We start from the raw sequence: 13,822 nt of genomic DNA, 5'->3' as shown, positions 1-13,822 counted from the left end.
CCTGACAAACAGGTATTTGTATAGTAATACAAACAGAGGAGTCAAAAGGCAGGGAAATTCGTCTTGAAGTGTTTTTATATCCAATGAACCTTATCAGGGATAATGATGGTGGAACAACGGAACGTTATTTCCTGCGGAGGGTGCGGTAGGGTCACGGCGGCAGGCATGGTGCAGGCGGGCCTCGGCTTTGAAACGAGGGCGCCGTAATTATCCAGAAGCATATGAGGCTGCTCCTAAGTGCTTTTACTGAAGCAGAGAAAGCTGATGAAGCAGGAGGGCTAATGTCTGATCAAAGCTCACCGATCAGCGGGCAGCAAGATGAAAAGGCGACAGAGAGGGCACCGCTCGCCATCGCGGTACACAGAATGCCTGACAGTACTCAGTTATAGACATACAACAGTACTCGTACACACATGATGGACAGTACTCAGACACACCATTATATGTGCCTCGCAGTACTCAATTACAGGAGCACGACAGTGCTGGTACACACATGCTGGACAGTGCTCACACTCACAATTATATGTGCCTTACAGATGCGTGACAACACTCTTACACACACAGAACAGTACTCAAACGCAGAGGACAGTACTCACTTATATATGGCTCACAGTACTCAGTTACAGATGCGTGACAACACTCTTACACACACAGAACAGTACTCAAACGCAGAGGACAGTACTCACTTATATATGGCTCACAGTACTCAGTTACAGATGTGTGACAGCACTCTTACACACACAGGACAGTACTCGCACATAGAGGACAGTACTCACAAACGGAAGACAGTACTCACTTATATATGCCTGACAGTACACAGTTACAGACACATGACAGTGCTCGTACATACACAGTGTACAGTACTCACACATGGAAGACTGGACTGGGTTTTATAGGCCTCACAGTGTTCAGTTACAGCATGAAGGCACTCTTACACGGAGGACGGTACTTGCCCACAGAGGACAATACTCACACATGGAGGACTGTACTCATATGTATATGCCTGATAGTACAGATGTTTGACAGTGCTCATGCTCATTAACATACACGTGACAATACCCCCCCCCCCCCCCGCCCAAACCTACGGCAGCCAACATGCTTAAAACCTCCACTTTGGAGCAGAAACACATACTCTGACCCCATTTGCTCTACTTACACCGCATATGAGGAATTTTCTCACTCTTAAAAAGTGCGAGGATAAAACAAGATAAATTTACAATTCATTTTACTTAGCTGTAAATTGGAGTAGTATGAAAAATGGCTGAAAAAAGTAACATGAAAAAAGAGTTGTGAAGCTCTCTATCGACCCAAAGAAAGGTCTGGGAATATCGACGGCTTTCAGGACCGACGGGAATGTAATTACAGTTACTAATAACCAGGCTGTCCTCCAGAATCAGGTGAAGCAGCCTCCGAATTCACACTCCAGAGCTAATGAGTTCTTGAACCATAACTAAAAAGGATTTTTTAATTTAACAGAAATGCCTACCTCCTTCCTAGAATTTTTAATTTGTCAATTTATTTGTGCCGGTACTGACCAGTATAAGTGGTTATAAGACGGATGGATGGATGGAGGATGTTTTTGTTGGCAAACCTATCAAAATGAAATGTTCAGAAGCTGATGAAGTCATCCCTCAATTGGAGCACATAAATGAAATCATTACATAAGTCAATTAGTAATTACATATTATTAATAGCTTCAGTCCAATCTCCGTCAGAGTTGAAAAGGTCCAGCCTTGGACAGTTTGGAATATGTAACATACCCAACATAAAGCGAGAAATTTTAATAACGGAAGAAGAGCCGTCTCACGCATGACGTCTCATGTTGTCATATTGCACACATGAATTAGTATCTAGGACATATGGATGAGCGGTTTAAGTACAGCCACTGTGCTTGGCTCGTTTTCCTGAGCGCCATAAGTTTGCTGCACAGCTGATCCCAGAGCTGCTGTAATCCAAACCGTCTCTCCCCTATAACCAAGAGTTTTCACAATGCCACCTCTCTCGTGATTTCACTCCCGGGAATAAAGCTTTTCATTCCCGGCTCAGCCCCCGTGATGCTGGAATACGCATCAGGTTCTGCCGGTACTGCTGTTCCCTACAGTCTGACTCTTGTTTGGGTCGCTGGGCCTTTCTGTGCTCTCAGACGGTGGATCAGAAGCAGAACATAGGCATGATATGATGGGTTCTGGGGATATGAAGGGGCCTGTGATCCTATATTAGAATAATATCCAGTCTAACATGGAAAAATAGTAATGAAACATCCAGGGATGTGATTAAGTAAGCGATCTCCCCAAGCCCAGCACTACAACCACGTTTTTGTTCTAGTCTGAATTTGCCTTCAGATGATTAAGAAACACAGGCATACAGAGCCATCCTGTTCCTCTGAAATGACAGGTGGACTCCTGTTCTTCTCTGCTCCCTACTCCTCGTTAACCCGGAGTCACCCCTAATCGGTTTGAGTACGTGCATGCGTTTATGGGTGTCGTGATTTGAGGAACAAAACAAAAAAGGGGGCTTATTGAACTAAATGAACATAGACTGGCAAAAAAAAAGCAGGACTGTGAGGGATCAGCAGAGGGGGACTGGCAACCAGGAAGGGCACAGGCAACAGGAAGGTTCAATGTGAATGATCAGACTGGGGATGATGAGACAAACAGGTTCTTAAGTACGAAGACTAACAAGCGGCTAACGAGAGGCAGCTGGGAATAATTTCCATGCGAAGGTTTGGAACGAGAGGCAAGACAAGAGGGATAAATAAGTAAGAGGCGTGGCTTGTTAGGGCCATGACAGGGAGGAGACTTCATGTTACATCTCAGCCAATCAGAGAAAGCCCATGGCTGAAACACGTGTAAATATTTCCCGTGATCTAGAATTCATTTGTGTTTTTTGCTTTAATGATTCAAAGCTGTGGAGTTCAGCTAACGAAGCACCGGAAGCGAAAACCCCCCCCCGAATCCTCGTTCATTGTCCACTTTGTACTTTTGCTGCTATAATAGAGGATTAAGGCGCTTCGGTGAGAGAGCACAGAGAGTACTCATGTCCGCCTCGTCATACAGCCGACAGCAGGAATGTGAGGGAATCTTGTTGTGGTTTACAGAACCCCTCCGTTACGGCTGAAGGGACTGACCCCGGAGATGGCTGCAAACCTTTATCGCTGTCAGAGGTGTGAAAGCCTGAAATTCGGAGAGACAAAGGTGCGTTTGAGGTTGGTGCGAGCGGCCGGCGCTGATGCCTGTTAGTGGCGGGGGGGCTGGCGGCTTCCTCGAGGGCTCCGTCGATTCAAAGGCGTCGGTCAGAAGTTCAGGGCAGGGCATGTTTACTCTCTCTCTCCCTCTCTCTATCACTGCCTTTCTCTCTCATGCTCTATCTCTTTTTTTTCTTTCGCTCTCTCTCTCTCTCTCTCGCTTGCTTTCTCTCACTCTCCCACACACTTCCAGCTCTGTACTTGCTGTGAGAACTTTCTCACCCCCCAGTCATCGGGGTGGGATGTTGGTGCTGTGCAGGGTGGGGGCAGCACTGCAGTTCACACAGGAGCTGTAGCCCGGGAGGTGGGGGTCCCCTGTGTTTCTTTTGCCCATTTAGGGGCCACCCCCTGCTGCTAATTAGAGCCTCAGAGCATAGTTACTGTGGTCTGAGAGGCCGAGGGGAGATGCTGGGGTCCGGGGGCAGTTTAAAGTTCACAGCGCCCCCCCCCCCCCCTGCCTGGTCAGGTCTCCTCAAAAATATAAATATAACCTGGGGAAGCAGCAGAAACCAGCAACACAATGGAATTATTAATACACAGGCGTGCTGGGTTTGTGAGAATGCCCAGTAACCAGCTGAATTCAGCACGGCTCACGTCAGTTAAGGTCTCGGTCAGGTGACCCACATCGATCAGGGTCTTGCTGTTGTACCACCAAGCGCATGAAAATCCATGCTGCGTAAAAACACGCTCCGCGCGGAAGAATGCGATGGTATTTCTGCAACTGATGTAGGCAGAGGGACGTCGGCCTGGAGATGGACACTCGCTCCTCTGCGTTCCTGCCTGTCGCTTTGAATTCGCCCCCCCCACGAGTAGCTGAAAGTGACCCAGCTAAGCGTGTGTCTATCATGGCACGCCTCAGAGCCACACAAGGGCCCCTTGCATCCACAGGGGGGGGGGGGGCACCTCACCGTCAGAACACTTTAAGACTTTAACATTTCATATGTGAATATTTAACTTTTTAAACAATTCCCAGTTCTTCTGGAAATTTCCAGGTGTTGGAGCTCTGAGTAGGCACTTCCCAGCATGCCCTGCTGCCGCTCCACAGCGTTGGGTCCTACATGTGACTTAATCAGCCTGACAGACTTTCTCTGCCCAAGGAAATCTGCTCTCGTCCCCCCCCCCCCCCCCCCCCCACCCCACGTAGTGGCATTCCCTGGTGACAAACGCGATCTGGCACCTTCTGAGCACGCCGCCGCCTACCTACACTCCCAGTCCCACACACCCAGCCCCCCGCCGCCCAGGGCTCCGTCTCCCCTCATCCAATCAGCAGGCTCCCTCGTTGACATGCAGCGTGAATCATTTTCCAGTTTGCCGTTGCCGCTGTCGTTTCTGCCACCGTGCACCAGCTGGCGGGGGGGGGGGGGGGGGGGGGGGTTGCTGCTTTTCACAACCCCTCCAATCCCAGAGATGCCTCGACTTCAGGTTCCAGGTAAATTTGCTTCCAATAATACTATTGTCTGAAGGGGTCCCCCGCCCCCCCACCCCCCACCCGTGTTGAAAGCCCCCAATTTGATTTCCAATCCACGCTGACAATTTCAGCAACCGAGTTAAGCCCTGACGCAAGGCACCTCTCAGCGTGCAGTCATACGTCTGTTCATCTGTCAGCCGTAAACAAATCATGTTCTTGCCGTGTTTGTCCTCAGCAGTCTCTCTCGGTTTTAGTAACTACATGGTCGCAGAAACAGCACGTTATAAATTAGCGGAAAGGTTACAGACGGCCTATATTGACTCAGGCACGTTCTCCGGCTCCCCGTTGAGCAACGTTGGACGGGCTTTTGTTGTTCGAGATGTGCGCCGTGTTTGTGCTAGCGTGCGTCTGCGTGTATGTACACATATTTCGTCAGCTGTGCGTCTGGCCTCCTGCCCTCGGCGGCAACTTGAGCAGAAATTACAGGCTGTGGTATCTTAGCCAACTGAAGGCTTCCTCTTAAAGGGAAACGGAGCCACCCGTGTCAGGAGAGGGCAGGCCTTCAATCGCCAGGGACTCCGGAAAAATGGGCGGACCGAAGCAACGATGAGTGTTGAGCGATGTCGGCGACAAGCACGGGGAACACGGGTAAGAGTTCGAAGAAGCAGGCAGATGGCCTAAATAAGTTCTGAAGGCGACCTGCGTTTGACTGCGCACACAAGCACCACAGAGAAGGCCTGCCTTTCTTTCTATGTCAAAGCCAGACCCTGACACCTGGCTGATGCCGCCTTAACCTCACCTCTGTCGCATCTCTTCGTTCGATTTAGCCATGAAGGACGGCTTGCGGCATCGCGGTGTCCTGGTCGAGCCCCGCTCTGCCGGCGACTGACAGTTCCCTGACCTCCATTATCACCGTCAGCGTATTCGGCCGTGTTACTCACTAAAAGTTTTGTAAGCTTCCCTGGTCAGCAGTGCTCCCTAGGGGGAACTTAATTTACGCCGGGGCAGCAGAGTGACTTGGGGCGGGGGAAGGGTTCCTGGCTCCATGCCCTCAGGGTAATGGTTAGACGGTGTAGAGTTTTGTCCCACTGTGCACAGACATGGAGCTCAGGAGAATTAATAGCTGTACATTTTATTTTGTGTGTGTATCCTACAACCGCCCGCTGTCCTGGCTGCAGTGCACATGGGCTCAGATCCCCTGCTCTGGATCACCTGACCAGAAATGTGTGCATTGATTGGCTGGAGGGATGCATGGGATCACTCCCCATCACCATGACGCTAAAGGGGCTGTAGACTTCCGCCACCTTCTAGAAATAATGGCCGTCATTCATCTCCCTGTTCTTCAGTGTACAGAGACAGAGAGATAAAAGCAGCGCAGTGGTGACATTCCAGCCTCTGTATCGGTGACACCCCCGGGCACCGTAGTGAAGACGCCTCAGCTCATGTTTTCACCCCCAGACTGGTCTCTAAGTGCCAGTTAAGGCCGCCTGGTTAATGGCCGCCACTAAACAAGACCCATTAAAAAGACGGATTTTCTCTCTATTAAGACGTGGCCCTAAAGTGACAACATGCTGAATGGGTTTCCGGGAGGGCGGGGCGTGTTCCACGCAGCACGACTTGTGGGTAGACAGAGCTACAGAACCGGCTGATGCAGGACTCGTAGGAGGGGTGACCCCGCCCCCACATCGCGGCTGACCCCGCCCCTCCCTCTATAGGTCCCTGCCTCTGTTGTGTACAGTTTCTGGAATCGCCGCCAAGGTCTGTCTGCTGTCCCACATGGCTGACTTGTGCGTGGGCGTCGTGTAGGAGGAGCCGTCTGATAGCTGTCGATACGCCTCATGCAGAGCAGCTTGGAAATGAGCCTGTAAAACCTCTTGTGGGCGGGCTCATCGTACCCAGCCGGGCCCTGATTGGTTTACATATCTGCCCGTTGGTTGCTTTTCAGTTCTCATTTCATAAAACCAAGAATTAATAGCAGCACATTAACCTCACAGGGCTGGGGGAAGGGGCTTATGTGGGGCTAGGGGGTGGGCCGTTGGGCAGGGGTTGGGGGTGGGGCTTGTAGTGGATTTTGGGCTGAAAAATGCACCCCAGAAATTGGCATGCCTGCCCCCATCCTATGTCAACATCGCCCCCTTCTGGTGGGAGAAAGTATCAGAGCCTCATGACCCCCACGGCCCCAAGGTGTTACACTGAATCTTCCAGAACGTGACCACAAAAAGTTCTCACTCCTGCCTGCCCAGAAGGCGCCTTCTGTTATACCCTTGAGCGAAGTGCTGTCTCACTGTGACAGAGTGATGTGTAAAGACCGGCACTGTGACAGAGTGATGTGTAAAGACCGGCACTGTGACAGAGTGATGTGTAAAGACCGGCACAAGCAGGCTTCGGAAGGCAGTTCTGGAAGCGAACGTGCTCTCGGCACGCTTACTCTCTGTCAAATTAAAATCCACCTTACACTGCCACCAGAAATGCCAATTAAGTGGGAGAGGACTTCACCGCTGAGTCAAGCTTGTTTATTAGCAGAGTATAAACCCGTAAGTCATTCATTACTCTGCTGATCCATTCACCAGTGCCATTAGATTAATAATGAGATTATGCAGAAGATGGACCAGTTCCCGGGGGCAGAGACGCTACTTAAGGGTCACGTCCTGCTGGTCAGTGGTTCAGTGAGAGAGACCACAGGTAGCGTAGAGGATGGAAAGGCCGCACCTGATTGGCCAAACTCATGGTCACGTGACCATAAGCAAGGATGGAAAACATTTCAAATATCTGTGGGCAGAGTCCTGCACCGGGTCGGGTACCCGCAGATAGTTTCTGAAACGGGCGGATTTTAATGTTCTGGAATTTTACGGGCGGGTATGCAGGCGGGCAATTCATTACACACGGGCGGGTAGCAGGTCAATCAAAACAGTATTGTAGCCTGCAAAAATAACATATAAGCGAAAATATCTATGTATTAGACTATCATGTGCAAATTGTCATCATCACAGTGTGTTCAGTATGTCGGGGGTACCTTATGGTGCTTTCGATTATTTCTCTCCAAGTCGGAACTCAGATGAAAACGTCAGGAAACGTCACGAAAAACGTCACTTCCCGTCGGACACACGCCTCTTTTATGACGTTGATGTCGGACAAGATTTTGTTGTCCGAGTTGCCCCTGTGATGTAATTTCAACATGGCGGCTTACACGCTCAACAGTAATTCTATTTTATAAATCTTTAAAAATGTTTATTTTGTTAAATGTATTAATAGTTATAAATGTAACTGCACGTGTTCGATTTAGAGAATATCATATCATGAGCGTAAACAGTATCATATCATGTAATATCAGATTTTTACCAGACTTGTTAGTGTCTTTGGTTTGTTTGTAGTTTGTTTGCCTCTCAAAAAAAGAATATTGCTATGAATGTGCTAAAATATTTTATAAAGGTTTTAATGCGGTTTGACTAGTCCGTGTTTCTTGATTGTTTGTCTCTCGAAAAAAATAATCTCACTCCAAATCTGCTAAAAAATAAAGCAGCAACACACAGCAGCGTGTTCATGGAGGCAGCCATGTTTGTTCCGGGATGTGGTAGCTCGAACGGGAGATTGTCGGACGTGATGTCACTCAACTCGAAAGTTCCAAAAGAAAAACGAACGCATCATTAGATAACCGCCTCGACAAACATTCACATACACGTCTGAATCCTTGCTGAAGCGTGTTGTCGTGTTCTCTCTTTCACGCTCGTCACAGTATGGATAGCTTAGATCTATCTGATTTGATTTTGTGTTAAATGGACTTTTTCGTTTCAATTCAGAATTCATGTAGGCCTAGCGCTCGTCACGTTGAGAGGTGCATAGAAAAAATAATTGTGTGTAATTTATCACGGGTACGGGCGGGTAACGGGCGGAATGTTAACGGGCCCGGGCGGGTGCGGATTTAACTTTGAAATAATCACGGGTGCACGGGCGGGTGTGGTGCTGTACTGTACGGGTGCGGGTCTCCAAAAGTGGACCCGTGCAGGACTCTGTCTGTGGGATAAAAACATAGATAAAACAAAAATAATATGAAGTGAAAAAAGAAATGCACAGAAAGATTCATCCATCCATCTTCTAAGCGCTTATCCTGGTCACAATCATGGGAGGCCGGATGGCATGCTACAAAGATCCATTTACAGAAAGATCCCTCTTGGAAACAGCGTTCTGCTGATAAGCTCAGGAGGAACAGCGAGAGGATCACATACTGAAGAATCACAGCATGTAAACAAAGCAGCCGAACCCAAACAATGACGAGCGACAGCATTTAGTTATCAGGTAAGAGTGTATAACTGGCCTACAGCTCAGCCGTGCGGCACCTGCAGTACAAAGGCAGCTGCTATCAGGGACTGGACCCCATGAGCTTCTGGTGCAGGAACTGCAACCTATGAGCTTCTGATGCGGGGATGTTTAAGACACAATGGTGTGGTGATGAGGAAGGTCTCGTGTCTGTGAGTGAGTCCCCGGTCCCGACCGTGGTGAGGCGGGGGGGCGACTCCTGACGGGGGCGTCTGAGTGAGCGCCGGATCGGCGCCCCAGTGGCGGCAGACCCACTGCGCCGCAGAGAAACATGGGTACGCGCGATACTCCATCACGCCTCTAGAGGCCGCCACATCGTGGGACAACTCCCCCCGCCCAAAGTGCTGTCTGTCCCTTTTTCAACATAATGGCATGCCCCCCCCCCCCCCCCCCCCTGCCAAAAACACACAGAAAGCTTGCTGTCTGCCAGGGCGTAGGACGCTGCACTGCCAAGATTAGCAACACAAGATGGCTATGGGGAGGGGGGACAATCACTGGACAAGCAAGCTAATGATAACAACAACAACAACAGTAATAATTATAATACAGTGAACAGCTCTACATCTCCAGCTACAGCCAATGGATCTACGTTTCCAGGTACAGCGAATGGATCTACGTCTCAAGCTACAGTGAACAGATCTACGTGTCCAGCTGCAGCCAATGGATCTACGTCTCAAGCTACAACGAACAGATCTCTGTCTGCAGCATTTATAGAGGAATCCTAGCCTGATCCAGTGGAGGGGGAGGGGGTGCTGACTCGGCAGTTCGTGCGTCTCCCCCCCCCCCCACATGGAGGACAGCCCCGGGACAGCAGGAGTGTCGGGTTCGATTAGGCCACGCTGGTATCAGCGCAGCACATAATCTGGGATAATACCCCTCTCCAAAAGTGCCCAAATCTGGATAAACTCATCCACGGGGAATAAAATCCAATATATATCCTGTAGGAGCATGGAGGGGTGGGGGCCAGGGGGGTGCCCAGCATGGGGGAGTGGGGTGATCGCCGTTATAATGCTTAAAGGGGGTGTTTTAACTGTAGCAGAGTAATAAATACAAAAATAAATTACTGTACACAAATTGCCTTTTTTCCCCACATTGCCTGTAGAGGATATTTCCCGAGTGGCTGTGTGGTTTAGCAGTTTAAAATAATTAATCTGGTTCCATGCGTGTGCTAGTGGACTCCCCAAGCCGTTCTGCTGTTTCCGCGCCGACGCCACGCTCCACCCGGCCTCCGAGAGAGAGAGAGAACCCTCACTCGCCGTGACCCCATCCTTTGTACCCTTCATTCGTTTATCCGCCATCGATTGCTCATGCCTGCGATTAAAAACAAAAATGGCTAATTGACTAGTTCTCCTCCGTCTCCGATCGGATTCGGCCGTCATCGCCCCCGGGCTGACAGGCTATTGCCTGAGAACCAGCGCTGGACGCGGAGAGGAGGAAGAGAGGGCCGAAGGCCGGCGTAGATCACGGACCACGGAGCAGGCCGGACTCGTGCATACATGGGCACACAGGCACATGCACAGTGATACAGTGGGACAACTCGCTGCTGACTGCTTTATCTACACCTGTGTTTCATGTGAGATACCCGAGGCCAGGCACTGGCGCTGATCTGGGATCAGGGGACGAGTCACAAACTGCTCATGATCGGCAGGTATGAACCACGGAATAAGTGTCATATATACATAGAACTAACATTAAATATGTACCAGCTGTATTATTAATGGTATTTATATTAGCATTATCGTTAGCTAAGAGGAAACAGGAGCTCCTGAGAGCTGCTGACACTGGCACACTGGGCGAGGGTCTCGCTCTCTCCCGTAACATCTCCCATTACCACGGAAACGCGCCGCGCCAGCCAGTGACACGCCGGCAACCCCCCCGGGCCCCCGATCTGTTTCCGATTGGCCGGCCACATGGGGAGCGTGTTTCCACGCCTGCAGTGAGGCCAGTGGCAGCGGGATGAGGGACGCGGTACACTGGAATGTGACAGTGATAGTGAGTCTCAGAGCCACTGCAGAGCAGGATGCTGGACTGGCTGAATGAGGCCAGCTTCAGCCCCACCTCGGGGGGGGGGGGGGGGGGGGGCGGTCACGCCTGGGGGGCCCGTCACTCCCCCGTGTAATTTGAACATCAGACTCTTTGCAGGGGCACTGGGGGGCGGGATTTAGGGGCATTTGCACTGCACCTTTCTCAGTTATTAAAAGAATGACCCAACAAAAGAAATCGATCTCTGTGACAATACTGCTCAGATATATACTATAGTAAAGAAACATCTCTAAAATAAATGTCAAACAAAAGGTAGGATTTGCATACATGTGCTGGAGATTCTGGATAGATAGGAGCAAATGATAAAAGCATCATTATTAGGGCTGATCTTGCACTGAATGCTTCTGTTTACTTCACAGGGATCATTTCCTGCCTCTGAATCTGAATGCAAGATCAGAAGATAAATAAAGGCAACTGGAAATGCACTGAATATCCTTATTTCTGCTGTGAGGAAGTGGACTGGAGTGGGAGACAGGAGCGAAAGAGAGAGAGATAGATGAGGAAAGGGGAGAGAGAGATGGGGAAAGAGAGAGAGATAGATGGGGAAAGAGAGAGAGAGAGATGGGGAAAGGGAGGGAGAGGGTGCCAGGTTTGTGTTCCGTGACAGGAGCACCACTGTTTACCCCATGGCAGTGTCTCTCTCTCTCTCTCTCTCTCTCTCTGTCACACACACACACACACACAGACACACACACACACACACACACACAGGTTTGTAATTATATCTTTGTGGGGACCTTCCATTACCTTCCAAATCCTAATCCCAATCACGACACCCTAACCTTTACCCAGCCCTAACTTTGACCATGAGTAGCCAAACAAAATAAAAAACTTTTTTGATGGTATTCACAGATTTCTGTAAAACTGAGGTTACCCTTACGGGCACCCAAAAGGTGTGGTCCCTACAATGTCAAAATCACTGGTTTTTTGGGCACATTTGGTCCCCACAATATAGTAGATAGATGACCTACAGACCTCTCTCTCTCTCTCTTTCTCTCTATCCCTCCCTCTCTCTCTCTCTCTCTCTCAGGGTACCAGCTCTCTAAAAGCATGTGGCGGAGTTTCAGGCGGAGGTGAAATTCTGGGTCAGAGCAATTCATCCAAAAAACCCCTTGGATGCAAACGGTCGTCCCACAGATGAGGAAAGTTATGACCAACTGAGAGTCACACAGCAAAGTGCCACAGCACCCCCCCGCCCCCCCCTCCTTCAGGAACTATGGCGAGGCGGCGGGGGCCCGGGCTGGAACGCGTCCCCCATCCACGTGTCCACTTATTTGTTTTTGGCCGCTGGCAGACTTCCGGCATCGCTAAGAAAGCCGCTTATGTTTCCCAGACAATGCGAGCGGATCGCTGAGCGCGATTCTGGGCCACGCGTGAGCGCACTCAGAACAGGCTGGGATCTGGAATGCCGGGGTGCCGCACGGAGGCAGACAAACCGGGGGGCGGGGGGGGGAGTGTGCGACAGGATGCCGGCGACGCTGAGAGGCGGGTGGGCGACGCGGGCGGACCCGAATGCACCCCACCTGTGCCTCCCTCTCACAGAGTGCTGGGAGGAGCAGCCCCCCCCCCCCCCAGAAGTTCTCGAAGTGCAAACCATCACTTATGTAATCACTTGCAGTTGAACCTTGAGCCAACCCATACCCCCCCCACCCCCTCACACGTGTGACACTCTGCGGCAGTTAAAAGGATAATTCCCGAGCCGTTAATGCGCGCTCTTAATGCTGCCTAATTGCACTTAATGCGTCTCATCCTGTGGTGGTTGGGGGGGGGGGGGGTGGCACTGGCAGCGGCAGCAGGTCAGGCTGCCCCCCCCTGAGCTCACAGGCACTTCGTCTGGATGAGCACCTTAATCGCGTAGTGTGAGTACCCCCCCCCCCCCCCTCAAAAGTGGGGCCGCGGACCCAGGGACTGAGAAACTCCTTGCAGCCTGAGTGACCAAGAGTGAAACCTGACCACCCCCCCTGCCCCCCCCACGCACCCGCACACACAGACACGCGCGCTAGTGTACACGGAAGAGCCAGCTTACCGTGTCCCGCGCAGCAGAGCCACACAAAGAGCCAGGGGATCATGGCTGGGGGGGGGCCCTTCGGGACGGACCCTCGCTGCGGGGGCTAGCTTTCTCCTGGCCCCTCCTGGGGATGGAGGCTCCAGTCCCGGTTGCTCCTCCGCGGTCGCTGTTGCCGGCTGTCCGACGCTGAGCTCTGCTCCTCTATCCCGCCGCTGTGAGATCTCAGCTCCTCTGCTCTCCTCTCCGCTCGCACGCTGCCTCCTCTCTCGCTCTCTCCCTCTCTCTCTCTCTCTATCTCACGCTTTCTACTGTTCTGTTCTCAGTCTTGGAGCGCGACTGCCTCCGTCTCCCTCTCGCCCTACCCTCTCTTTCTCTCTCTCTCTCTCTCTCTCTCTCTCGCTTGCAGGCACACTCTCCCTCTTTCGCGTTCAGTCTCTCTCTCTGCCGTTCGCTAATTCAGCCAGAAGTGGAATGGGGTTCAAAAGCGAGTGGCGTTTGCTTACGAGTCCCCCCCCCTCCCCACCCCCAGCTGGCTGCGTGCCTGTCTCACACAGTTAATAGCATCAAAACAACACAGGAAACCCCCCCCCACCACCACCCACCCCGGAATAGGGACCCTACAAGCCCCCATTTCAAAGAGATCTGGCACATTTGAATTTTTTTCCGGATTTCTGGATGAGCGTCCAGAAAGCGTGCCAGTTTCCACAAATTTCCCAGCATTCCCAGTGGAGCGGCCCACTCCCCTGAGGTACGCACATCTGACAGGAATCTCCCACTCCTGATAACATTCGTGTCGTCTCGGTGA

General features: G+C 51.2%; 1 protein-coding gene across 3 annotated transcripts in view; it reads right to left on the bottom strand.

Annotated features, from left to right (window-relative positions):
- LOC111850599 (kin of IRRE-like protein 3) overlaps positions 1-13,391 on the bottom strand; it is a 120,620-nt gene extending 107,229 nt beyond the window's left edge. For all 3 annotated transcript variants that reach the window (XM_023824644.2, XM_023824645.2, XM_023824647.2), the window contains exon 1: positions 13,036-13,391. In XM_023824644.2, coding sequence (XP_023680412.1) covers positions 13,036-13,078 — 43 coding nt within the window. In that variant the 5' untranslated portion in view covers positions 13,079-13,391. The remainder of the gene's footprint in view (positions 1-13,035) is intronic.
- Between the last annotated feature and the right edge of the window lie 431 nt (positions 13,392-13,822).

Source organism: Paramormyrops kingsleyae, chromosome 24 (assembly GCF_048594095.1).
Source record: "Paramormyrops kingsleyae isolate MSU_618 chromosome 24, PKINGS_0.4, whole genome shotgun sequence".
Classification (NCBI taxonomy): domain Eukaryota; kingdom Metazoa; phylum Chordata; class Actinopteri; order Osteoglossiformes; family Mormyridae; genus Paramormyrops; species Paramormyrops kingsleyae.
This window is presented reverse-complemented; position numbering and strand designations above follow the sequence as displayed.